This window comes from Perognathus longimembris, chromosome 6 (genome assembly GCF_023159225.1).
Source record: "Perognathus longimembris pacificus isolate PPM17 chromosome 6, ASM2315922v1, whole genome shotgun sequence".
NCBI classification, from domain to species: domain Eukaryota; kingdom Metazoa; phylum Chordata; class Mammalia; order Rodentia; family Heteromyidae; genus Perognathus; species Perognathus longimembris.
The window spans coordinates 9553963-9581543 of record NC_063166.1 but is presented as its reverse complement, the minus strand read 5'-3'; the positions used below and the strand labels follow the sequence as shown (position 1 = coordinate 9581543).

The window sequence follows — 27581 nt, the reverse complement described above, 5'->3', positions numbered from 1 at the left end:
CCTTGGTCTTGGGATAACAACTTAGAGGACATTCATCTCAATGACTCTGAAAACATTCAAATCTAGTCATTCAAACCCCTGGGTCAGCCTAGGAGTTGATCCTCAGAAAGTGAGAGGAAGAAGTTCCTCTCATTCTGATAGTAGCTGACCAACGCCGATTGGATGGCCCTGAGTCGCTCCCAGTAGCTCAACAGGAAGCAACTAGGGAAACCAAACCAAGATAACAGAAAGACTGAGGCCAGGAAGCCATTCAGAGAAACTGACAGTCTAATGGGCCACAGCCTCTTTGTTCACATCCGGGACCACCGTCTCTCTCCTCTGTCTCTTGTCACCTCCTCCAGGCACAGGGCTGAGTTGGCAGGCCCTGGGTATAAACTCCCAACTTCTAGAAGGAGGAGACTGGGAGAGTCTTCTAGGGCTGGCGTTCACCTCTGATCAGATCAGCGCATCAGGGATGGGGGTCACACTGTGCAAATCTCAAGAAAGACAGGTCAGAGATAATGGCAGCATTCTCTGCTTTTGAAGCGTTCGGATGTTCCCCACCCCTTTCTGTCCTCCCTCTTATTTCCCAGGGTCAGAACATCTGGATCCAAATTAATGTTAATGGTTTCCTTAATATTTTAAAAGCACACCCTGAAAAATTCAGTGAATTAAAACCTCCTTGCTTCCTGAATCTCTGACCTGTGCGTGATTTTATTCGAGCTCATATTCATTTAGAAATGTATTGTGTGTGGTGCTGGGGACGGAGGCCCAGGCCTCACACTGAGCTCCACTCCAGACTTCCTATTCTTATTTTGAGATAGTCTTGTGTGTTTTACGTAGGCTGGCTTGGAACTCACAATCCTCCTGCCTGTGTCTCCCTAGAAACTGGAATTCATCTAGAATAGGCAACCAATGGGCCCCCCGGGTAGATTCCTTTAAGCAGTGAGGATATTCGGTGTGTGAGGTCTTGACATGTGCAGTGAGGATGGAATGGGTTGTGGAAACAACGTGTGTGTGTGTGTGTGTGTGTGTGCATGCACATGCATTTGGATGTTAGGTTGGAGAAGGCTGAAAAGAGGAAGAAAAGTTAGTTGTTTTGGGGTTGTTTTTGTTTTGTTTTTTTTCCAGTCCTGGGCCTTGGACTCTGGGCCTGAGCACTGTCCCTGGCTTCTTTTTGCTCAAGGCTAGCACTCCACCACTTGAGCCACAGCGCCACTTCCAGCCTTTTCTGTGTATGTGGTGCTGAGGAACGGAACCCAGGGCCTCATGTATGCTGGGCAAGCACTCTACCACCAGGCCCCATTCCCAGCCCCAGTACTTCTTTAGAGAAGTAGACTTCTGTCTTCCCACAATGCACATGCGTTCCACTCCCCGCGTAGGTTCTCACATCAGACGGTAGCGGCAACCATCATCTGTGTGGCTTGCTGGGGGCACAGAGTCTGGAGGTGTCTGTTCTAGAATGTGTGCGCCTATAAAACAGTGTCTGCAGAACTTCAAAGCCATTGGGTCGTTTGGACTGAGTTGGGTTTAATTACCCGTGGGTAATTGGGTGGTTCTAAAGTTGGCGACCATTTGAGAGGAGGCTGCAAGGCGCTGGCGTTCAAACGAAAGTTTTAAGACAGGTACATCTTGTGTGCAATGGAAATTCGCAGTTTTCAAAATCTGCAGTGACAAGATTGCCTAGTAAACAGCAGGAGGCTTCAATGCTCTGGCAGGCTTGCGTTATTCCACTTGAAAAATTCATACCTTTACATTTCACATTTTCCAACCTTCAAGGGTCTGATTTAGAGCAACAATTAATTCAAAAGGTATTTATTGAGTGCCTTGTGTACTTTTCTAGGACCTAGACAATTTTTTAAAAGTCTAAGAGTTCCAAATTATCATGTGGAGATTTGTTATTTTGTGTTTTTATTAGTGTTCAGAGAACGATTAGACAGGGAATTTCATTGTTATATTTCCACACGCGTGCATGTTTACGATCAGCCTCACCCCCTCTATTTCTCTCCCCCATTCACAGATCTGTTTATGTAAACCATTTGACTATAGTGTCATGAAATGATATATCTGTGTGTGTGCACATGCGTGCTGATAACCAGGGTTGAACTCAGAGCCTTACGCTCATTCTGCTTGGCTTGCTTACAGCTGGAGCTTTACCTCTGCAACCATGCCTTCAGGCCAGTATTTTTGCTGGTTATTTTTTGATAGGGGGGCAGAGGGAGGTCTCTTGGAATTTTCTGCCTGGGCTGGCTTCAAACTGTGATCCTTCAGGTCTCAGCCTCCTGAGTCGTTAGGATTACAGGTGTGAGCCACTGGTGCCCCACATGAAATAATATTTCTAACCATTAATATATCCAATGTTGTACATAATGTTCTTTTACAGCAGTGTCTGCCTTGATAACATAGCTTTAATTTTATGATAGCTTGTTTTAACAGTAACCAAAAAGAGAGAGAGAGAGAGAGAGAGAATCAGCTTTTTTAAACCTGCTTTAAAGAAAAAACTCATTCAATACTTCCTTCCTTGTTTTTAAGGAAAGACGAAAATTTGGTCCGTTAGGATGGAATATTCCCTATGAATTCAATTCAGCTGACTTTTCAGCCAGTGTTCAGTTTATTCAGAATCACCTGGATGAATGTGATATTAAAAAGGTAAGCGGAGTAGACTCTATTTTCTATTTTATTCTGGGCATTAGTTGGCTTTGAACTTGTTAGGTAGGTGCTCTACCTACCTAACTAGAGCCCTCTTTTGGCTGTGGTTATTTTTTTTTCTTCTTGAGTTTATGCCCTAGTCAGCCTGGACCACGGTCTTCCTATTTACACTTCCCATCTGCTGGGATGACAGGAACACTCCACAACGCTCAGCTTTTATTGGTTGAGATGGAGGAGGGTCTCTTGAACTTTTTTTTCCCCAGGGCTTGCCTTGAGCAATGATCCTTCCAATCTGCCTTCTAAGTAAATAGGATTATAGGCATGCGCCAGCCACCAAGCCCAGTCACTCTGCTTTTCTGTTTTCCTTGCTACCTGTGACATAGCATGAGCTTGCCCAGGTCTCCCCTTTTGAGGAGACGGGTCAGTCCCATCAGCTGACTGGCCTGGGGTCTCCTTCCCCCTCCCCACTCCAACGCATTTGCTTGTACCCATTCCCCTGCCTCACCCAAGCGCCAAGGGCCCCGCTGGTGGAGGATGCCTCCCATCTCCTGTCTTCTCTGCTTCCTTCAGAGTGGACATGGCCGCTGCCAGCACACAAGGAAATTCCTTTGTGCCCTCTTCTTTGCTGGTGCTGGGTCTAGAAAACATGGCTTTGTACCTGCCAGGCAAGGGCTCTGCCACTGAGCCATACCCCAGCCCTGGCAGTCTTTTTCTTTGTTGGTTTGTACCACGTTGGAGCTTGAGCTCAGGGCCTCACACTCTTGTGTGGCTTTTTTTTTTTTAACTCAAGGCTACCACCCTACCACTTGAGCCAACAGCTCCATCTTCAACTCTTTGCTAGTTAATTGGAGGGCTTTCCTGCCCTGTCTGGCTTCTAATATCGATCCTCAGATCCCAGCCTCCTGAGTAGCTAGGATTGCAGGTGTGAGCCACGGGTGCCTGGCTCTGGCAGTCATGTCTCACAGCACTTGCTGCTGGTGACTCTGTGGTGCTTTCCACTTACTAGAGCATGCGCGTTTGCAGGAGAGAGTCACAGAATGCACTGCTGGTATCCCCATGTGACGGATGAGGGCCTGATTTGGGGGTAGGAAGGGAGATGTCAAAGTCACAGAGCTCAGAGTGCAAGCTGAGCTGTCGTTTCACTCCCATGTCATGGCTGTAGGCAAATTAATGAGCCTCGGAGCCTATTTGCTGTTTCCAAGTGGCCATAGAATATGTGAGGAGCACGTATGTTAGGTATTTGTGAAAGCTTAGTACATGGTGCATAGTACAAGCACAATAAATCCCACTTTTACCACGCACCTGCTCTTCCTTCCCATAGTAAGCTCATTACAGCACCGGCACAGGGAAGCTGAGCCGGGGTAGATGTGGTCTTGTTTAGGGAGGAGCTCTAGAACCAAGCTATCATCTTCCCTGAAATGACAAAGTGATATTAAATTAAGAGTATGACAGTTTGGTGAAAAATTGTATTGTGTGAGTTCTTATTCCATAGTTATTTATCACGTCGCTGTACACAAATAACAGTTACCTTGAAATCGTTGCTTTGAAAGGCAACCTGGCTGAAAAACAAAACTTTAACCCAGAAAAGGTAAATAAGAATGGTGCGTTCTCATATATCTTTATTCCGTGTGGATTGAGGAATTGATTTAAAGGAAATAAACTGTTAATATCTGAAGTGTACTGCTAGCAGGAGATTGCTATAGAAATTAATGACTCGTCGATGGAGTTTTGGCTCACAGCATACAATGGAAAGGATTGCATTATAAGACAGTCTTGAGAACAAATATTCTTTGTTTCCTATTTGTGCTTTGAACTGATTCTAGAGAATACACTGCTAGGAAAACGCATTGAAACGTTGATTGCTTGATTGTTCTCCTTTCTTCACTAGAACACTATTTTTTTTTTTCCTCTCCAACAGTTTGACACGACTGTAATGAACATTATAGGGGATTACAATGTCAAGTGAAAATACTCTTTTCCCCCATTTTAAGTAACTAATGGGCAGCCTATCCACTAACACTTACTAGCATAGATTTCCACACACACCCCGCCTTGGAAAAAAATCCCCTAGCCAGCGGATGTGAGAGCTCTTCACATAAGATAATGAATCATTTCTAGACAGTCTTGCCAGCCCTTGCTTTTCCAGGACTGTCCCTATGGAGAAAGACCCCAGCTGTTTGTGTGGATTGACAGTGAACAACCCATCTTTATTTTTTAATCAAGGGTGTCTCGTGGAGTACAGTGCGGTACATGATTGGAGAGGTCCAATATGGAGGCCGAGTGACGGATGACTTTGACAAACGTCTACTCAATTGCTTTGCTAGAGTAAGTCAATCTAGGGGTGGGGGGAATGCATAAAGCGGAGACATATTTCATTGCCTTTCCCCCTTCCCAACAAGAATACTTTCTGTCAGTCGTGAGCATGCCAAACTTTAGAAAAGCACTGCTGCTCCAAATGAATTCTCTAAGAAACTCCTCTCCTAGCCAGCACCGGTTACCAGGACTCTACAGGGCCGCCTCTGCATTAGCAAAGTGCGCATGCCCAGGGCTCCCTGACACCCTGACAGGAGACGCTGGCCATATTTCCATCCTTCTTCCTGTGAGCCCAAGACTCACAGTGACTTCAAGTCCCAAATAAGTGATGGGGGAACTTGCCATATATTAGGTTTCCTCATTTGTCCTATTAGAGCAAATAATTGAAAATGGATAAAATGTTCATCTCTTTCTCTGTACCCAGTAAAATTCATATAGAGCGTATCGGTAAACCATTTCTAGAGAATGTTATTCCTTAGCAATTACGGCTTTCACAACATCGAGGATGAATGCTACAAACAATATCTATCAGATTCAAACTCTTTCTAAATCTCTACACATGTCAAAGAAGCAATGTGCACTGCCTAATAGGTTAGTATTTTATGCTTATTGAGTTCTTTGTGGTAGGATCTTCTCAGTTCAGCAACTCTATTTCCTTTCTCCTTTTTTCCTTCCTTCCTTCCCTCCCTTCCCTCCTTCCTTTCTTCATCCCTCCCCCTCCCTCCCTCCCTCTTGCCTCCCCCTTTGCCTCCCTCCCTGCCTCCCATCTTTTACTGAACAAAATTGAAACCTTAACACACACACACACACGAGTGCGCTCGCACACGCTACTGGGGCATATTGGTACACTAGTGGTGAACCAGAAATCTGGATTTTCTTTCTTTTTTTTTTTTTTTGCCAGTCCTGGGCCTTGGACTCAGGGCCTGAGCACTGTCCCTGGCTTCTTTTTGCTCAAGGCTAGCACTCTGCCACTTGAGCCACAGGGCCCCTTCTGGCCATTTTCTGTATATGTGGTGCTGGGGAATCGAACCCAGGGCTTCATGTATAGGAGGCAGGCACTCTTGCCACTAGGCCATATCCCCAACCCACTGGATTTTCTTTTGATCCTGAGATAGTTTGCGTGCTTGCATGCGTGCGCATGCGCATGTGCATATGCGTGTGAAGCCGTATGTGGAGAATGGGGTGGAAATAACGGGTGATGGTAAGGATGTCAGGCGCTAGCTTGGTGCCTCCTGCGAGCCATCTGGAGGCCTAGAGGTTCGAGACGGTCAGCGTAGGTTGCTTGCCTGGGAGGAGATCTGCACAGGAGTGTCCCCGGGGCCCTTCCTCCTGGGCGGTGTCTGGGGAGGAACAGTGTGGCCAAATGCTTTAGCCAGCGTCAGTGAAGCTCTGGTCCTCGGAGGGGGACCCGGTGGTGTGGCCCAGCCTCCCACACCGACGCCCTAGCATCCTAGCACAGGAAGGGGCGGTGGCCTTGCTCAGCCTGCCGCCGGGTGCTTTGGAGGCCGTGCTCCGCCAGCTGCTCTGGAGCGCGTGGGGTCCTCACGGTGGACGAAGACCCCGGCAGCCTCGTCTGTGGTGGGACGCGGAAGGCAGCTTCCGCCTCGGCCCCCAGGCCGTGTCAGCACCTGGGATGATTTACCGCCCTGCACTTAGAGAAGATTATCCTCAGGACAGAGCCGGCTCCGGACAGAACCATTGTGCTTTTATACACACCAGCCGGCAGCACGGAATCCGCGCGGTCATTTGTTATCCAAAGGTCTAAGGCCCCCGAGGGTCTCTTCCTCCCGTCCAAGTCATCCACATCACTGAAACAGAAAATCTCATCTTTCTGAACAACGACTCTGCTCTTAGCACCATTCTCTTTAATAACATTCAGCTGCTCCCCATTCTTAATCCTTGTCACCATCCTGACTCTTACAACCATCCCTACCTCACCTTGCCTCTTGAGTCTCTTCCAGCTCTACCATATTTACCCTGGACGCCATGACTTCCTGTAACCCGCCTAACATGGTTTTGATTTTTGTTTTTGTTCTCTTTATTCTATGCATGGCTTCCCCAATCCCCATTTCTCGTGACAAAATCCTCTCAAGGCTTCTCTCCACCATCTCCTCCTTGATAAAGCCTTACCTGACATCCACCTAGCCATTCTTTCTGCCTGCTTTCGGCTCCCACAATGTTTTGTTTATTTCCTTTCCCCTTTCTGGCTCTCAGTGCACTTCGTATTATGGTTGATAGATTCATTTGCTTGTCCCACTGCTGGGTCACAGGCTCCTTGAATGAAAGGACTACCAGTCTCGTCACCCTGGTGTTCTGTTCCGGTTCTCAGCTCAGTGCCTTGCACACTGGAGTTGAATAGGACAGAACTGAAACAAATGAAGCTTCCCGGGGAACTAGGACACCCAGTATCTCCGAGCAATCACAGGCCCTAGAAAAGAACTTCAAGAAGGCGATAGAGGGGAAACTTCCAGAGAAGGTGAGACTAGCTGGGGATAGCACAGTCCCTTCCACCCTCAGCCCTCGGAGTGACCCAGACAGTGAGCCTTCATTTCTCTCCCTGCTGGGAAAATCGCTCTGAGAGACACAGAGTCATCGCCTCAAACAGGCTCGGAGGCGTTCAGCATCGTTTTTCCCCTTTCTTCAGGAAAAAGTCTATTCACACCAAGTGTGCGTTTCTTCTCGCGCCGCTTTGTTCCAGGTAATGAGAAGAGGAGATCATAAGGAGAACAAGGCGGTGGGATACATTTGCTCCTGGTGGCTGGGGTGGGGGTGGGGGGGTGGGAGTGTAATGACCCTCAGGATGGTGGCAGGGAGAGGGTTACAAGTGCTTCCCATCTTGTGCGTGTGCTCTGGGCTGTGGCAAGCAAATTGCACGTGCCCAGCACCCCCTCCGGCTGTAGTCTTTTCTGGGGGGGTGGGGGGGGGGACACGGGGCAGTGAAGTGCTACCTTGTGGACTCTGAGTGTGCCCCCCTCCGCAGGAGTGGAAGTGAGGTTGTCTGTCCCATTATGCTAGCTGGGTTTGTTCCTAACCCCTGCCACCCCCACCCCCAGGCTAAGCAAGGGCTCCCCAGCTGTCTGGGCAGGTCTCCATCTTTGGTGCTAAAAGAGGGCTCATAAATTATGTTTTTGTGTTGTGGCATCTCTCTTTTTCTTCATGCATGTGTTAATTATGCTCTCAGTGGTGTTGTTAAGATGCAGTTAAAACCGTATGAAAATGGAATTCAGGTGACCCTTTCCCCAGAGTGGCGTTTTCTGCTTGATGCTCATCAATTCCCTCCATCCCTTCTTTTTCTTTCTCCCTTTCTTTCATTCCTTATTTATCTTTCTCCTTTCCTCCCTCCCTCTCTTCCCTCTCCCTCCCTTCTCCCTCCCTCCATCCCTTCCTTCCTTTCTGTCTTTCTTTCCTTCTTTCTTTCTTTCTGTGTACCAGGACTGGGGTTTGAACTCAGGGCCTGGACAATATTCCTCAGATTTTTATTTTTATTTTTTGCTTAAACTGGCACTCTACCACTCGAGCTACAGCTTCACTTCTAGCCTTTTAGTGGTTCATTGGAAATAAGAGTCTTGGGCAGACTTTCCTGCCCAGGCTGGCTTCAAGCTACGATCCTCAGATCTCAGCCTCCTCTGTAGCTGGGATTACAGGTGTGAGCCACCAGCTCCCAACTTCAATTCCCTTGCTTTTCTTCTCTCCCTTGCAGGTCTGGTTCAGCGAGAAGATGTTTGAACCTTCATTCTGTTTTTATACTGGCTATAAAATCCCCGTGTGCAAAACCTTGGACCAGTATTTTGAGTACATCCAGTCGCTGCCGTCCTTAGATAACCCCGAAGTCTTTGGGCTTCACCCCAATGCTGATATCACGTAAGTTCTCCACGATTTTTTTAATTTGAAGGGCTCATTTGTAACTCGGCCTGGCAAGGACTGTGCATTTCATTTTCTCTCTTAATCTCTCTCCTTTCCCCTCTTTTTATGTTACTGTGAGAAATAATGTCTCTTCCTGTCTCCCAATTATAACTTTGTCACATCTTGGCCTGCTCTCCCCTCACTAAATCCCGATGCCCTGGTGTTTATGACAACCCGAAAGCTCTAATTTATGCATTGATTATTTCTCCTCTGTTGTGTCATAAAAACAGTGGGTGTTATTGGTATTGATGTTCTCCATTGACAGGACAGTACTCTCCAAACTCCTTATCTCTTTCTCCTAAAATCCACTACAAATACAATGCTCGTTAAGAAGGTCTAAAAATGCCCTGGGTCTCCATAGAAGTGCAATGCCTGCCTGTCTCTCCCGGATGGCCCCTCTCCTCACGCTTGCTGGTCTGGATCCTTCCATCAGGATCTGCCGCAGAGGCAGGTCCAGCCCAGGAGAGACAAGAAGTGCCTCCATCTCCCACACACCAGGTCTCACCTCACTCTCTTCTCTTTGGTACCCCAAACAAGACCACCAGACTCCACAGGGAGGCCGGGGGGTACCCCATCTGAGCGCCCTGCCTGCTCTTCTGCGCAGTCATTGCGTCTGTGAACCACTGATGGAAAGCAGTTATGTCCAGAAGAGAGGCTTCGGGAAGTTCACGGAGCCCAGAGTCCTCGGGCAGGTCCTGAGCTGTCCCAGCAGGCCTGTGGGTGCGTCTCCCCGGGCTACAGCTTTACTAACCCCACCCCCTCTGGTTCTCGGCCCTTGCCAGGGTCCCAGGGGGCCCACCCTGAGCACCCACCCTACCCTGTTGACATCTTAGTCCCCACGTCGGTTCTGCCTCTTCCGTGCTTTCTAATGTGGCTCGCAGCGCCCTTCCCGAGCCTGTGATGGAACCAGGCGGGGAGGAACTGTCTGAAGTCAGCTGGGAAGAGGAAGGGGGTAGAGAAATAAAGAGGAATTTCCAGGGATCCATTTGAGGTTACACTTGCCCTGGAAGATGGAACCCAGCGAAGTGGTCTTGCTCTGGTGGAAACTTTTCACAGGTGGGCTAGCAGGTCTCACACTCAGACCTTCCACGTCCAGTAACACCATGGTCCTCCCCACCCACCCCCAGATCTCAGCTCCCCCCCGCCCTTCCCCCTCCCCCCCCTCCCCCATTAGCTTCCTGTTATTCACGCCTCAGGTCCCCAACCGCAGAATAATTGCACTTTCTGGAACATTTCCCCCTCCTCTGAAATAGGGTGGCTCACCTTTTTAAACTCTTGTGGTCTTTGCTTAAATGTCACCCTTTTAACAACACCTTCCCTGGCCACTCTGAATACAAATTGTAACCCACTCCCCAACTCCTTACCCCAACTAAACCCTGTCCTTCTGGCCTATAGTTGTGTTTTGTGTTTTTTTTTCTATAGTTCATATCACTCACTCATACTTTAATTATTCCTATGTGATCATACATCAACCACTACTAAAATGTGAATGCCATTGCATCTGGAACGCTTGCCCATTTCCAGTGCTGTGTCTTCAGATACTCAGAAGTAGATACTGATTTGCCAATGGATATTGATTCTGTTGATACTGGATTAATGATACTAAATTCTCCAAGACTGAGAAGAATCTGATCAATGAGACCTCCTATATAATGGTCTTATTTCACATAAGTAGACAGAAAAATACAGACAAATCTCTATGTACTTGTAAATTTGTGATTTAAAAAAGGCTCACTTATTGGCCGGCAGTAAGGCTTAGTGATAAAGTTCCTGTCTAGCGTGTGATGAGACCCTGGGTTTGATTCCCCAGCATGGAGAGAAAATGTTCACATGTACGTGCTCTGAGCTTCGGTTCCATTTTGGCCAGAGCCTGAGGAGTCACAGAGTCACAGTTCCTGGTGAACCTCTTGGTTTTGTTTTTGTGTTTTGCTAGTCCTGGGGCTTGGACTCAGGGCCTGAGCACTGTCCCTGGCTTCTTTTTGCTCAAGGCTAGCACTCTGCCACTTGAGCCACAACGCCACTTCCAGCCTTTTCTGTTTATGTGGTGCTGAGGAATCGAACCCAGGGCTTGGTGCATGCTAGGCAAGCCACATTCCCAGCCCGACCTGATCCTCTTGAGGAGCATGAAGAGCCATGTTGAGGCTGTCTCTCCTGGGCTGAAGGGATGGCAATCTTCTGCCATGACTTGCCATAGGAAATTTGGCCGCTAGCTCTCAGGAAGGATGAAGCAGCTAGACAAAGCCCAGAGACACAGAACCACGCACGCACGGAGCGAGGGGGATTGGAGGCTTCCCTCGGCTTTACTGTGAACTGCTACAAGCCATCGGTAAAGGATCAGTGAACGTCCGTACTCCCTCCCGCCCCAGGTCTTTCTGTATCACTGTACATTTACACGCCCGTTGCTGTATGCACACAGCCACCTTGCCTCCTCCTTTCTCTTCCCCACCTCTTCCTCTCCTTGTTGGCCTTCTTAGTGGCTACCTCCTCTAGGAAGTGTGCATTTTACAAAACAGTGTGAGACAGTGCTAGTCACTCAGTTCTCCATATATATATATATATATATATATATATATACATATATATACATATACATATATATGCTTATATAAATCAGAGTTTTCCCTATGATTCCACCCAAATAGCGTTTCTCTTGTACACTGAGCATTCCGGTTCCCTCTGATCTCCCTGTATTTCTCATTTGCTTAGAGTTCATACATTGATTCCACTCGCAGCAGCAGATCTGAGAAACAGAGGTCAAGATGTCTCTGCAATTCTTTGTCCTCAGACTATAGCCATGGAGGGGACGTCAAGTGCTGTGTTCAAAAGTCACTCGAGCATGTTTGCATCTCCGCCATGCTCCAGTCACCGATTGCTGCTCGTGCAGGCTTTAGTTCGCATTATTAATAGGGCGCTGTAAAATCAGAACGTGGTTCAAAGGTCATGACTGGATAATGACGTTTTCTTCGAGAACTCCTATGCCTTTTCCAGGTAGTCCTAGTGGTCAACACTTCCCGTGTTTTGTTTTGTTTTTTATTTCATTTTCTACATTTTTATTAAGGCCTATTAGTTTTACAAGCCTCATTGTTCCATTTTCACACATGCACATAAAGTATTTTCACTAAATTCACCCTCCTCCTCCCATGAAAACCCACCCCCAGGACAGAGCCTGCTTTATATTCATGTCATTCTCTTTTTTTTAAAGTGCATGTTAATTGTTTACAGGTGTTTCATTGTAGTATTTTACACATACAGGTAGAGAATTTTAATCAGCTTGACTCCCTCATTTACCCTGGCTTTCCCCATTTCCACTACCCCTATTGGTCAACGGTTTTCAGTAGCTTAAGTTTGTGCTCTTCATTCACAGATAGTTTAAAACGCAGCCTGCCCCTCAGTCCACTGCCTCTCCTCTGTTCCAAGTCCTCGCTGCCATCTCTCCTCAGTCCCAGTGGACTCTGCAACTGCTGTAGGCCAAGCTGATGCTGTCCAGACAGCTCAGTGCTCCAGGGCCATTTCAGTGACTTCAGTGAAATATCTCCTCGGGTGTCTTGCAGGGCAGCTCCACTGTCAAGAGCTCCCTGCTGAGCCCACCATTCCCGCCTCTTCTCCATCTCAGAAGTTTCCACTTAGCACTTGGAATGAAAGGCCAGCTCCGGGCCCTCCTCCCTGCTAGGCCTACCACCCCTCCACCCTCTACCACCCCTCCATCCTCATTGACTCACGGAGCAATCTTCCCGACCCTGTGGGGAGATCTCAGCCTCCACTGGGGATGATGCTGGGGTCGAGGGGAGGGAGGGGAAGGACCAGTGTGAATTGGAGCTGATGGGATTTGGTGAGCAAGGAGATGGATGCAGTCCTTCCTCTAGTTGGTTGGAGACCAGAGCCACCTGCTTGTGGCAAGGCTCTCTTCACACCTCTGTCCACAGGCCCGCACCTCCTCATGGGTAGTCACGCCATAGGTGACCGAGGTGGGCAGTCTTCTCACACCGAGTGGCACCAGGTAGAAAGTCACTGCCTCCGAAGGGAGGGGACAGCTGGCTGGCCTTGGAGACGTGTGGCCTCCTCCCTCCCATCTGTTTTCATTCTTCAAGTCCCATTTTTCCTGCTCCCTCTCTCACCCGCCCCCTGCAGGGCTCTTTCCCCAGCATTTCTTGGCCCATTTCTGGTTGCTGGCTCAGGTGGCTGGCCATGTTCTGCAGCTCGGCGGTTGTCTCTTTCCTTGGTCTCTACATTCTACATTCAATTCTTCTTTCTTTGGGGGATCTGAAATAGCTGGTGCATGGTGTTCTCCCCCAAATTGATCCTGACATGTGTGCATGCGTGTGTGTGTGTGTGTGTGTGTGTGTGTGTGTGTGTGTGTATCATGAGGCTTGAACTCTGAGCCTGAGCACTGTTCCTGAGCTCTTCAGCTCAAGGCTACTGCCCTACCACTTTGAGCCACAGCACCACTTCCATTTTTATGGTGGTTAATTGGAGATAAAAGTTTCTCGGACTTTCCTGTTCAGGCTGGCTTTGAATCGCGATCCTCAGATCTCAGCCTCCTGAGTAGCTAGGATTACAGATGTGACCCCACCAGTGCCTGGCAGATCCTGACTTTTTGAATGGCTTCTTCGCTCTGCTTCCTTGCTGTTCCCCCAACAGCCACCAGGAGACAGTAAGCACTAAGAGGCTCAGCTTCCAAGCTATGCTTCCACCCTGCCCTGATCAAGGAAAAACTTCAAGATGGTCCTGATGGCCTGGGGGAAGGAATGGGGAGGACTGGATTTACTGGAATACACATGAGAGGAGTTCAAGTCCCATTTGGGGTGAGGAATATGGGCGGAGTCCAGGTGGGAGACAGGAAAGATGCTATCTCTGTATGATAGGCTATGTGGTAGCCGAGTCTGCGTGAATGTCCCCAGCCAGAAGAATCCTTAATTTATATAATCATCCTTGCCACTAATCCTGCTTTGAGATCGATGAATGTGTTCACATTCATAATTTTTGAGGGGGAAAGAGATTTGGAAAAAAAAATAAAAGAGCCACCTGCCTCTCTCCTCTTTAGTCTATGCTTCAAAATGCAGAATCTCTGAGAGGAGGTATGGATACCAAGCTGAGTAAATACTTTAAGTGAAAACCTCTCCCAAGAGGGCAGACATCATGGTGACAGAAACTGTAAAAATGCGCAGCGCATTCACATTTTATTATCTAGATTTATAAGGCTCCAAGACTCTGCACATTCAACAGTCTCAATGTCAAAAGCAAGTTATTTATTTGGGTTCTTTTTTTTTGCTCATTAGTGATTATGAATATTTTTTCTACCATCTGAAATTTATCAGAATATTTTTTCTACCATCTGAAATTTATCAGAATATTTTTTCTACCATCTGAAATTTATCAGATGCCTTATTATAACTTTTCTATTCATTTCTGTGTGGGACAAATTTAAATATGTGCCTTTTAGTGTTAGCTGATGCTTCTGAATTTTGAGGTTTCTTTTTATAAATGCTCATTGAGATTTCCTGTGCAAACGTATACATGAATCCAGTCTGATTTTGATATGCCTGTGCACTAATATCTCATTAGAAGGCTAATTGTTTATTTTCTAGGTAGTTCTGGGTCTGAATTGCTTTGCATTTTTATTGCCTATGACCTTGACTTCAAGCCACACAGAATGAGCTTCTCCCCATAGTTCTTCAGGGAAATTTTGTTCACAAAGTAACTCAGGCCCCCAGTTCATGGAATATTGTAATTCTCAGTCTTCATCTCAGAGCCTTTATGGAGACTGTTTTCCTGAAAACCCCCTTGGGCTTTTGAAGCATATAGCGATATTTGCAATTCTCCATTATGTTATAGCCAGCTGACTAGGCTTCTGCCGTTCACATCTTTGCAGACATAAAAATCACATTGTGGAAAAGGAAATCTAAGTTGGATCACCATGGAATACTAGACAATTGCATCCTGTGTTTAATCAAATGTGTGTTGGTGTGTGTGTGTCGGGGGGGGGGGGATTCGTGGTGATCTGCGGACTTTATCCCACCCCCCATTCAAAAGGGATCATCTCTTCAGCGCTGCTATGTTTTGGGGGACTTTTTTCAGATAGCCTCATAAAAGAATCAAAACCACTATGAAAGCTATTTCTTAGGTAGGGTATAGCAGCCCCCGCAGCCTCTCCATCAGCCTCTCCCCAGAGCGCCTGTGAACTTAGCCAGAGCCAACAGAAACGAGAGGGTGGCTCCCGGCCGCTGAAGCAGAGCACATCTCTAGAGGGGACGAGAGCAGGAGGTGAGCCCGGCGCTCCCGAGATCCTGACGTGTGCAGTCCTTCTCTTTTTTCTTTGTAGTGAAGACAGGCATGCACCTGCAACCCATCTTTGAATTTTTAACTGTGGTACCATCCCAGTGTTTAAAAGTCATTGAAAAAAAGATATAAGAAAAATACCAGTAACTCTGGGGGGGGGGAGGGGCGTCGGCGGGGAAATCTCAATGAAAATAGCCTATGAAGACCACAAAAGTAAGTTATCAGAAGTCAAGGATGCGATATTATATCTGTATATCTACATAGATATATCTCCTTTTGTAGGTAGAGATGTGCCAAGAAAAGAAAAATAGCAAGAGTCATGTGCTAAATTTTTTTTTTACCCTAAGAAGGAACAGATAATTAAATTTTCATGCCCTTTAAATATGGGAGAATTGCTTTCCTTTGTATTTGAAGTTTAATAAAATTCCAGCCAACTGGCTTTAATTCAACAAACAAACATTTATGGAGAACTTACTGTCTGGCTAACTTGGGGATGCAAAGACGAGCAAGATGCTGTCCCTGCCCTTGGAGCTCATCCTCTCCTAGGGAAAACCAGTGAATGGCAAATACTTAGTACTGTAACCTGGTAAGCTCGGAAAGCAGGGTCCCGAGGAGTTGCTGGGGTGTATATGGGCAATACAGATGACATCCCAATTCAGGACCAAAGAAAGGCTGGGAGAGAAGTCACATTTGAGTTACGCCTTAAGAGATGTGTGGTTCTCAAGGGATAGAGTACAAGGAAGAGAAACACAGGTGGAAAAGACCGCGGCATAGACAAAGGACGAGTCAAGGTGACTGGAGGAGGGGCATGAAGAGGAACTGTGTAGCAGGTAGCTAGAAATCAAGCACAGCTTTCCCAGAGCATGGGGCAGGGTTGCCAGTGCTCGCACAGAGGGTAACGGGTAGATGCAGTGAGGCTTGTGGAGATCTTGGGGTGTTAGGGTAAGGAATCTGGGACCGTTGTGCAGGTCAGAGGGATGGCAACAAGATTGAGTGCCGGAAAGGATTTGGGAAAGGGACTTAGAAAGCAAGAAAGCCTGGGGAGTAATGGTTCTGAGGGTTCTGGTTGGACAACTGGGAGAAGACATTGGTCTTGAGGGAGATGGAATGAGAAAGAGTTTGGGGAGGGATAGCGAGAAATTGTGAGACTAGTTTCGGATTTGTTTGGGATAAGAAGCAGAGAGCTCTGGGAGTCCAAGGATCTGTGGCCTGGAGGAGTTCATGGTGAAGTCAGTCAGAGATAGGGTGTTACTCAGCCTGGCCTGGTGTTTCCTGTGTTAGTCATCGCTGTGGGTGGCAACACCTCCATTGTCCTTAAGAGCAACTCAGCGTGTTCTGTCTTCAGCGAATCTAAAGCTAGATGTAGTCCACAGGGTAGTATGAATCATACACAAGTTTGAATGTAAATAACAACCTGTAACTCTACCTCCTGTAGGGCTGGGAACCTGGCTTAGTGGTAGAGTGCTTGCCTTGCATGCATGAAGCCCTGGGTTTGATTCCTCAGCACCACATACACAGAAAAAGCCAGAAGGGGCGCTGTGGCTCAAGTGGTAGAGTGCTAGCCTTGAGCAAAAGAAGCTCAGGGACAGTGCTCAGGCCCTGAGTTCAAGCACCAGGACTGGCCAAAAAAACAATCTATCACCTGTAGCAATTTCATTTTGTTTTCTTGTCTGATTTTGTTGTAACACTTCTCCTTTAGAGTTTACTTGTACTTTGCTACTACTACCTGTAAACATTGATTTGAAACCTAGTATTGTGCTATGTACAATTATTATATAGCAAGTAAACTTAAAAAAAAGGGATTGCACAAAACTTCAAAATTGAGGAATGGGATGCAAATATCCTTTGTGCTATTTTACTGAAATATTTTACCCTCCGTTCACATCTTCAACAGTCTGAATGTTTAAAATACTCATCTTTTTTTTTTTTTTGCCAGTCCTGGGGCTTGAACTCAGGGCCTGAGCACTGTCCCCTGGCTTCTTTTTGCTCAAGGCTAGCACTCTACCACTTGAGCCACAGCACCATTTCTGGCTTTTTCTATGTATGTGGTGCTAGGGAATCGAACCCAGGACTTCATGTATATGAAGCAAACACTTTACCACTAGGGTATGGCATGTTCTAAGAGTCCAATATATGAGAAGTTGCATAGATAACTTAAAATTTTAAAAATTACACATGACAATAGTGCAAACTCACTTCTGATTTATTAAAAGTCAACTTTGACTTGATGGACCCTTACTGTGAAGTTTACATGTGTAAAGGCAATATGGAAGCAATGATCTAACTGTGGTTTTGGTTGGTTTTTTTGTCAGTTGTGGGGCTTGAACTCAGGGCCTGGGTGCTGTCCCTGAGCTGTTTTTCACTCAAGGCTAGCACTCTGCCACTTTGAGCCACCGCTCCACTTCGGGGGGGGGGGGCGTGTTGGAGTGGTTAATTGGAAATAAGAGTCTAGTGAACTTGGCTGCCGGGGCTGGCTTTGAACTGTGATCCTTAGATCTCAGCCTTCTGAGCAGCTAGTATTATGGGCATGAGCCACCAGCTCCCAGCTAGTGCTCTAACTCTGGATGGAGAGATAAACATTCACTTAAGTCTGATGCGAGGACGGCCATAATCACTGAACTGACCAGAAGTCCACTATGTAAAACATGGCGCCATAGGTATTTACCATGGCTGAGACTTTTGGATGGGAGGCAGTTGGCTGGATACCCATAATGGGTTCACACGTGCTATTTGACCTGCTCATCAGACAGAAGAGCTTGGGGAAAGTATGTCCCCCCCCCCCCCGCCCCCAACAGTTTCATTCCAGAGGGATCACAAAGGCCAGCTGCTTCGGTTCCCTCTGTTCCCACAAAACTGCAGCAAAGCCCTGGATAACTTTTATCAGTAAGTAGTAGCTCCTTCGGGTTCTCACAGTGCAGCAAGTTCCACAAAAGCTTGTTTAATTCACACCTAGGAATCATGAGATAAAGGGTGTGATTCTCCCTTTCTCTGTGCTGTTGAGAAGTGAGAGGAGAGTCTTTGTGGTGAGGTGTGTTTCTGGGGGTAGGGTGGGGGGGACACGCATGGGTGGGGTGGGTTTCTGGTGGAGGGAGGGGATGCATGGGTGAGGTGTGTTTTTGTGAACCTGAAGCATTTGTCAGTGACATGTCTGTCGGTTTGTTGACACTTTAGATGGGCTTCGCCCCTCGGAGGTTCCTTTCCTCTATTTTTCAGAATGGAAGTGGTTTTAATATTCTCTTATGAAAATCACACTTTCTTACTGGGAATACATAATACAGAAAGACATAAAGCAGAAAGCAATGGTGACATTAAGAAAAACAGCTGCCATACAGAAATCCCACAGTCAGAATGGCTTTCTAGAATTTTTTTTAATACCTGAACTCAGAATGTGATCCACAAAAATGGGTCCATAAGTTAATTTTGTACCCTGTGAGGTCATTCTGCAGCCTTCAAATGACGCCTCACCTCACCGGTGAATACAGACCCACATCTGTGGTTGACTCTGCTGATTTTTAGAGAGCATTGTCAAGACCTATGGTTATAAATACTGTTATAAAGTCTTGTATATATCTTTGCACCCTTGTCTGATTGTTTATTTTAAAAACTGCTTTATCAAATATTCAGTAATGGTAAAAGAATATCTAAACCTATGGGTTAAATATAAAGAATGAGTATAAAACATTGCCTTTTGCATACTATTTCTGCATTGTATTTCTTTCTCCTCTTCCTCCCTCCTTTCTCTTCTTCCTCTGGATCTTCTTTCTCCTTCTACTTCTCTTTCTCCTCCTCCTCCTCCTCCTCTTCCTCTTCCTCCTCCTCCTCCTCCTCCTCCTCCCCCTCCTCTTCCTCTTCCTCCTCCTCCTCCTCCTCCTCCTCCTCCTCCTCTTCCTCCTCCTCCTCCTCCTCCTCCTCCTCCTCCTCCTCCTCCTCCTCCTCCTCCTCCTCCTCCTCCTCCTCCTCCTCCTCCTTCCTTTTGATAAGTTTTTCCCATTCCATTTCCCCCTTCCTCTAGTTTATAACATCCATAGAAATCATAACACCCATTCTGAATTAAGTCTAAAATGAATGTATTCTTCGGTCAGTGTCTTTCAATTAACTCCCTTCTGACAATCCCGTGCTGTAATTCTGTTCTGTTCTCCTTTTTCATGTATATTCTTTAGATTTCCTCCAGTGAAGGCCTGTTGGTGGTGATTCAGGCTTTTGCTCTTTTCTGTCTTATTTTTGCCCTCCTTTCTTGAAAACTCGTTGTTTTCGTTTTAATTTTGGCAGTGCTAGGGAAGGAACTCAGGGCTTTGCGCATGTGAGTCAAGTACTCCACCACTGAGCAACAGCCCCAACCCGGGAAGATAGTTTTGATGAGGCGTAACGTGACTTTTGTAAATTCCTTCCTGTCAAGTGGATAAGAAAATGATTTTTAATAACTTCATGGGTCATGTAACAGTCACTCCAGTCTAATTTTTGAACATTTTCATCACCCCCAAATGAGGCCTTGTTCTCATCCGTAGTTAATCTCTACTCCCAACCCACCCTCAACCCAGAAGCAGGCAACTGCTAAGCCATTTTTTTTCTGGACACTAGGCGTAGATTTATATACTAAATGGCCTTTTATGTCTGCATCGTGTTTTTGAAGTTCGTGTAATGGTAGCATGGGTCAGTATCATACTTCAGTGTTTTTTATTAGCCAGCAATATCCCTGAAGATGATCGCCTCACATTTTGTAGATAAACATTCATTCGTAAGTTGATAGACATTCATTTACAAGTAGACAGACATTTGAGTAGTGTCTACTTTGGGGTATGAACGTAACAGCTGTGAATTTTCATATGCAAGTTTTTGAATAGGCATGTCTTTTAACTTTCCTTTCTTTTTTTTTTTTTTCCTGTCCTGGGGCTTGAACTCAGGCCTGAGTACTCTCCCTGAGCTTCTTTTGCTCAAAGCTAGTACTCTACCACTTGAGCCACAATACCAGTTCCGGCTTTTTCTGTTTGTGCGGTATCCAGGAATCAAACCCAGAGCTTCATGCATGCTAGGCAAGCACTCTACCACTAAGCCACATTCCCAGCATGTCTTTTAATTTTTCTGAGTATAGATAACTAAGAAGGAAATGATTGGGTCATATGGTTGATGTAGTCGTAGCATGTTAAGAACCTCCCTGTTTTCCAGTGTTGACTGCACCAATTTACCTATGACTGATACTAGATAGAATGTTCTTCTCTGTTCTTGTGTGTTTTGTTGCTGCAGTTAAGGAATTGACTGTGTCAGTATGCTATTTTTTTTTCCTAGACAGTCTGGTTTTTGAATCTCTGGCTGCTTTTTAAATATTGTGTTTGTGATTCCTCAGTCTTACTGTGTTGTATCTTCATATGTATTCTTATTTATTTGTTTGTGCATTCTATGTAAGGTTCATCTCCCTCAGAGTCATTATTTCATTATTTATTTCCTCTGTTTCATGGTCAGTCTTCTATCTCTCTGAACCTTTAGTGAGCTGTCTGTTAGAACTTATCCCTGCGGCCTCCTTGTCTCAACTTTTCTCTCATCATTTTCTATTTATTTTCTCCTGTGTAGATTCTGTACAATACCATCTTATCTGTTTTCCACTTCTCAAGTTCTCTCTTCATCTGTATCTAACTAGCTATTGCATCCGAATGGACTTTCCAATGTGTCTGTCTTACATTCTCCAGAAGCTGGAGACACGTGTCCATCTTATGTGACAGAGAGCTGTTAAATCCAGGATGAAGTTTAGGGACCTTAAATAAGAATATTGTTCTGGATTGTCCTGGCAGGCCCAATCTAATCACAAGCACTCTTAAAGAGAGAAACAGAGTTGAAGTGGCAGGGATAGGACAGATTCAAATGATTAAGGGCGCTTAACCTGGAAAGTATAAGAGCTGGTCACAAGGAATGCTTCTAGAAACTGTGAGGGACCCTCAGCCGACAGCTAGCAAGGGATTGAGGAATCTCAGTCCTACAACCAAAAATAAATGAGTTCTGTCAGCAATATACGAGCAAGGAAATAAATCTTTCCCAACCGCTTGCAAGAAATCTAGCCCTGCCAGCACCTTGATTTTAGCCCAGTGAGATTTGTGTCATACTTGACTCACTAAACTCTTCTAAGATAGTAAATTTGGGACATTTTAAGCTGCAGACTTGGTGGTAGTTTGTTATAGCAGCAATAAAACACTAATGTGGGTTCTAAGTTTTAGAACCTATCTTCTATTTTTATTTCCACGAGTTCTGTTTTGTTCTTTTTAAAATATGCTACTCGTATGTATAGTTTTCTAGTTACTTCTCATAGCTAGATAGAAGGAAGTACCACAGACAGATTCTTTCTACATGACCCATTCTCCCAGGGGGTGGTCTCAGATTTAGATTTAGAACAGCAGGGTCAGTTGATGTCCCCAGGGAACAATCTGACTTAACACCTCTGGATTCCAGTTTTCACTCTGTGTTTTGTTGACTTAGTATCCTTTATTGTGAGGTACTATCACTCAGCATTTCGACTCTTAATAGTGTTTTCGGTTGTTTTTAGAAAGGTTGTCCCAAATGGATGTCTCCTCCTTCGTGAGGATGACTAGGCCAGCGTGTATCTTCTCTATTCACAGGATGCAGATTACGGTTTCAGTCGCATCACCGTCTCACTGAGGCTGCGTTTCTCACCTCCAGGTATCAGAGCAACACCGCTTCGGGCGTGCTTGAAACGATCACCAACATCCAGCCCAAAGAGAGCGGAGGAGGAGTCGGGGAGACGCGCGAGGCCATCGTTTACAGGCTGTCTGAAGACATGCTGAGCAAGCTACCCCCGGATTACATTCCTCACGAGGTGAGCCAGGCCCAGGCCCGGGTGCTGTGGCTCCGTCGCCCCGCGCTCTGCCCATTCCTCCTCCATTTTACCCTTTGTTCTTCTCTTCTGTACTCTTTCCCACGCAGCCTGTGAATTATGACTGCCACTGGTTCTGACACCTTCCCCCATCGTCCTTCATGCCTTGAACCAGGAACGTCCCACCTCTGATCCTCTGGTAGCTGGGACCACAGGCATGCACCACGACACCCATGGTTCTCAATTTTTGTGTGTGCCAGTTCTAGGGCTTGAACTCAGGGCCTACACACAGTCCCTAAGTTTTTCCATTGAAGGCGAGTGTGCTACCGTTTGCACCACACCTCCATTTCAGGCTTTTTGGTTGTGAATTGGAAATTAAAATCTTAACAGGCCTTCCTGCATGGGCAGCCTTCTAACCAAAACCCTCAGATCTCAGCTTCCTGAGTAGCTACGAATATAGGTGCTAGCCACTAGTGCCTGGCTCAATTTCTGTGTGTGTGTGTGTGTGTGTGTGTGTGTGTGTGTGTGTGTTTACCTCAAGACACCTTTACAAAATAATCTATCATTCAAAACAGTTTCTATTTGACAAATATAACAAAATTTTAATATTTGAAGTACTATACATTTATATTGAGATCTTACAATATTTTAAAAGAATAGTAATAAACCATGTTAGCATAAATGACACTTTATTTAAAAAAAACACTTTTCTGGGGCAAAATAATTTCATCCAGATGAGTTGAATTATCCAGGTCTGTGATCTCAGGTACTCAGAAGTCAGAGATAGGGAGGCTGGCCTGGGCCAACGTTAGCAGATGAGACCATCTCGACAAACAACCCGTGAGAGCAGCAGATCACACCCGTAAGTCCCCTCTACTTGGGAAGTTATATTCCAAATCACATAGCCTCTGCTGAACCCCACTGCAAACCCATGAGGGAGTAACAGACTCAGGTAACATCTTCCTAGAAGGAGGAAAGCAGCCCACTCTAGATCCATCTTTAGTTATGGTAAACCGCCAGCCTGCTCGGAATAGTCTGCCAGGAGCCCTTCAACTCAGCCTCCTTCGTGCAAGCAGAAGGGGCTGTGTTTTCTGGCCGGCCTCTCTCCTGGGCTCAGCCTCCGTCCCTCACCCCTGCTGGACATTGCTTTGCCTGAATCCTAGACTGGCCTGGATCGACTTTAACATCTTTTTTTTTTTTTTTTTTTGGCCAGTCCTGGGCCTTGGACTCAGGGCCTGAGCACTGTCCCTGGCTTCTTCCGCTCAAGGCTAGCACTCTGCCACTTGAGCCACAGCGCCGCTTCTGGCCGTTTTCTGTATATGTGGTGCTGGGGAATCGAACCTAGGGCCTCGTGTATCCGAGGCAGGCACTCTTTGCCACTAGGCTATATCCCCAGCCCCGACTTTAACATCTTGACGGAAAGGCTAATGGCGTCACCCTTCTGAGACACCCGGAAGCAGGAGCCCTGAGGACACCTGGACTACAGGCGTGGTTTGGGGCCTGAGCTTCTTTCGGAGGTTTATCATCTGGTGCTCCTGCTGCCATTTTTCTTCCTAGAGTTGACTGTTCTCCTTGAGTTGACACATTGCATTTGGCCGAGCAAAGGAAACTCTAGTCTGATCGTTTATCTGAACACAGAAGCTGTTTGCCATGGAGAACAGTAAACTGCCCGTTCTGTGCTGAGTAGCAGAGAGCCTGTCTAGCAACTTCCCGTCAATGACATTACTAAACTCTGTCTCTCGTGTCCATGTATCCTAGCTATTTTTCAAGACTTCAAAACAAAACGTTATATTCTCTCTCTCTCTCTCTCTTTCTCTCTCTCAACACATTATTTCCTTTTAGGCTTTTCTGTTGCTTCTTCTTTTATTTTTTTTAACATTCTTTTACAAATCAGTCTCTAACTGCCGCATGCACGTGGTGGCAGTCCTCAGAGAGCCCAGCAGAGCCAAGCTAAGGGTAGAGCAAGAGTCTGAGCAAACATGATCTGGTTCCAGAAGCTTCAGTCCTAACCAGGTCTCATGTCCAGTGGGAGCCTCCAACAGTACGAGCCGTCTTAAATCTGTCTTTGGTTTCTGCTGGGTGGATGGTGCCAAGGCCCTTGGCTAAGATTTTGAAATAGATGGTTTCCTGTAGGAACAGTTATGGGAACAGAGAAGCTATTTTTAGATGGAGAAATGGATACGCTTTCGGCGTTCATTTTGTGTGGTCTTTATTTACAAGGCAGAACCCTGGGAATACAAAAATACATACATGAGACAGAAGGCCTGCCCTCAAAGATTTTGAAAGCTGCCCTGTGAGGTGCCGGGGATGTTGGAACACTCGCTGAGCGTGCCTAAGACTCAGGGCTCCATCTCCAGCACCAGGGAACAAATAGAAAGTGTGCCTGCTGCTAAGGAACTTCTGCCCCGGGCAGGCAGCTTGGTGTGTAAAATGGGAGGGAAGGTCCGCAGGACCCGGAAGCTCACCTGGTTCTCACATGCCATGCTTCAGGAAGGGGGCGTGGAGTTCTCGGCCAGAGAATCCTGACACAGGACATTCAATTCTCTCCCGCTCCCTGTGTCCATCGTCAGCCTCCTATTCCAGCACCTCTTGGGCCATGACCAGCAGTAAGTTCAAGGCCTCTTCATGAGTTCCTGCTGGTATTTTCAGTCAACGTTTTTTGTGGCATATATCCCCACATTAAAATGTGAATGTGTATTGGTTTTGTTTTCAATCGTTGTTATTGTGTATTGTTCCCACCAACCGGAGACTTCTGTATCGAACTCTTTCAAGTCATCAATAAATGATATGTACCAAAAGAAAGAAAAGACAGGTGCTCAACAGCTCTCTTTCAGAGTCAAATATTTCCATTGATTAGATGAGGTGAGACACTGTTGTAGCCACCACAGCTAATGTAATCACGATCTTTGGAAACTATAGTTAATGGTATTCATTGCAGTCGCTCAGTAAAGATTTTGTCTGTGTTAACTTTTTTGTGACATTTCTAATGACTGCATGCATAATGAAAAGAAGTCGCACTGTGCTCTTATAAAGGTTAGATTGTGGAAGAATATTTAACTGACACTTAGTACTTAATCATTTGAAAAGGGAAATAGGTACAATTTTCTTTCAGCTTTTTAAAGTACATTTCCAATTATCAACGAAGTACAATCAGTAGGAAATAAAAATCATTTTAGTTGAACAGTGGTCTTTGAAGCTCGGAAAAAAATGGGGGATTTAATGGCAAATTCAGTTCTGCAAGAGATATTTTAGAGTTCATTTGGTTGGTGAGAGATCTAGTGAGAAGAAGACAAATAAAGGATTAAGAATGGAGAGGTCACTGAGCGAGGACGATAAATGGCTTTAACGGTCTCCTTTAGGGCTCTGGTAACTCTTTCTTTTAGGTGAAAGCTCGTTTGATAAAGATGGGGCATCTTAATTCAATGAACATATTTCTCAGACAAGAGATTGACAGGATGCAAAGAGTCATCTCAATACTTCGCAGCAGCCTGAGTGACCTCAAGTTGGCCATTGAAGGCACAATCATCATGAGTGAGGTGAGCTAGTCCTCTGCCGGCGGCCATTCCCCTCCCCCTCCCCTTGTTCTTTCTGAATTCACCCGGTTGGAACCTTCTCTTCTCCAGAACCTGAGAGACGCCCTGGACAACATGTACGACGCGCGCATCCCGCAGCTCTGGAAGAGGGTGTCCTGGGACTCCTCCACTCTGGGCTTCTGGTTTACAGAACTTTTGGAAAGGAACGCTCAGTTTGCTACCTGGATATTTGAAGGGCGGCCTAATGTGTTCTGGATGACTGGTTTCTTTAACCCCCAAGGTAAGGTGCCCGCGGGAGTGTTGGGCAGACTTGCAAGGACCAACGTGTAGTGTGTAAAGCAATGTGGTGGTAGAGATGGTGGACATGTTCTTCCAAAGGGTGGAGAACACAGGCAGTTCTTCTCTATTGGTTTAGCACGTGCGATTGGAAATTCTTCCCCTATGTCGGCTTGTTTTTCTGCTTCAGTAAACCATCAGTCTGTTAAGACACCTATGAGAGTGAAAAATAAATTCTCCAAAACTTTAGCTTCTACATGTTTGCAAAAAAAAACAAAAAACAAAAAACACCTAAAAGATGCACCGGAAGTTGTTGAAATTGGAATAGTGCCCTGACTTTTAAAGCCATCCATCATGAGAGAAGTTTACAGTGAGTGTGTACCCCCTCCCCTGGGGAGTCCCTTTGCTTGGAAAATGTGTGCTGAGGAATTTCCAGCTGGATGTCATGGAGTCCCTCCACTGGGGAGCCCAACACTGCTTCTGGCTTATCACAGGAAAGGCAGTTGTACTTGAAGTAATTCCCAGCTGGAATGAAGAGGTCTGGATGTGTTGTGGTTCAGCCCCTGATGACTCCATTTGTAATGCAAGTGAAGAAACCCTCTCTTATTGATTTAGGATGAATTATTGCTGCTCACGGTAACCTCAGTAGATCAAATGATGTTGAGTACGGGCAGCCAAGTAGAAAATTCTGTCCTGTGTGACTCCATTGATAGGAAGGGTGGGGCAGATGCAATGGATAGGCAGGGTTAAAAAGTCAGAATCTCAGGCTGGAGACATAGCTCAAGGGGTAGAGTGCCTTCTTGGCCAACACAAGGCTGAGTTCAAACCCCAGTACTTCCAGAAAAATGATTAATTCGGAAAAATCAGGGTTTCCAGGTGCTGGTGGCTCATACTTGTAATCTAGCTACTCAGGATGCTGAGATCTGAGGATCATGGTTTGAAGCCAGCCTGAGCAGGAAAATTTGTAAGAACTCTTATCTACAATTAACCACCAAAGTGCCAGAAGTGGCGCTGTGGCTCAAGCAGTAGAGTGCTAGCCTTGAGCAAAAGAAGCTCAGGGACAGTGCTCAGGCCCTGAGTTTAAGCCCTAGGACTGGTCGGGGCGGGGGGTGGGGAGAAGTAAGAGAGAAAGGGAAAGGAAGGAAGGAAAGAAAGAGAAATAAAGAAGGAAAGAAAGAAGGAAGAAAGGAGGGGGAGGGAGGGGCGGAGGGAAGGACGACAGACAGAGAAGGAGAGATCAGGTTTGTGGTTATCCTGGGAGCCGGGGCGGCATTGATTAGACCAAGCACACACTGACTTCTCTGATCTGGATGCTGGTTTCATGGCTGTATTCCCTTGAGGAAAATTCCCTGAGCTTCTGTTTAAGATCTGTGCGTTTATCTCTTATCAATAATACTGCAGTGACTATTATACTTTAAAAAGTATGCATTTACCTGTTCTCTGTGGATGTACATTCATTTGCCTCATGCATTTTCTACTGCTTTAAAATTTTCTAAATTTATGGCACTCGCCTTGGTAATTTCTACGTGCAACCAAATTATCCGTGGGAATTTACTGTGTCTGTGGCTCTTAGATTTGTAGCGAGGGCAGCTGCCAGATCTCACTGATCTGTTTTGCTCCAGAATTTCCATTGACAGTGGAGGGGGAAGACTTTTGTTGTTGACGTTCCAGTTCTTAGATTTCGTGTGTCTGTGTATGAATGGGCTTTCCTCTTGGCCAGCCATCCGTTTGAATAAGTTGTCACTAAGGTAATTCCTGGCTGCGGAGCCTGAAGGAATACCACGTAACCTAATAAGCATGGTGTCACCACCTCCCATTCACCAGCCCCTCTGGTA

At 46.1% G+C, this 27581-nt stretch overlaps 1 protein-coding gene across 2 annotated transcripts in view; it reads left to right on the top strand.

The window, feature by feature from the left end:
• Dnah8 (dynein axonemal heavy chain 8) overlaps positions 1-27581 on the top strand; it is a 195825-nt gene that overhangs the window by 156557 nt on the left and 11687 nt on the right. For both annotated transcript variants that reach the window (XM_048347828.1, XM_048347830.1), the window contains exons 85-90: positions 2512-2628; positions 4852-4953; positions 8642-8802; positions 21784-21940; positions 25321-25473; positions 25561-25750. In XM_048347828.1, coding sequence (XP_048203785.1) covers positions 2512-2628; positions 4852-4953; positions 8642-8802; positions 21784-21940; positions 25321-25473; positions 25561-25750 — 880 coding nt within the window. The remainder of the gene's footprint in view (positions 1-2511; positions 2629-4851; positions 4954-8641; positions 8803-21783; positions 21941-25320; positions 25474-25560; positions 25751-27581) is intronic.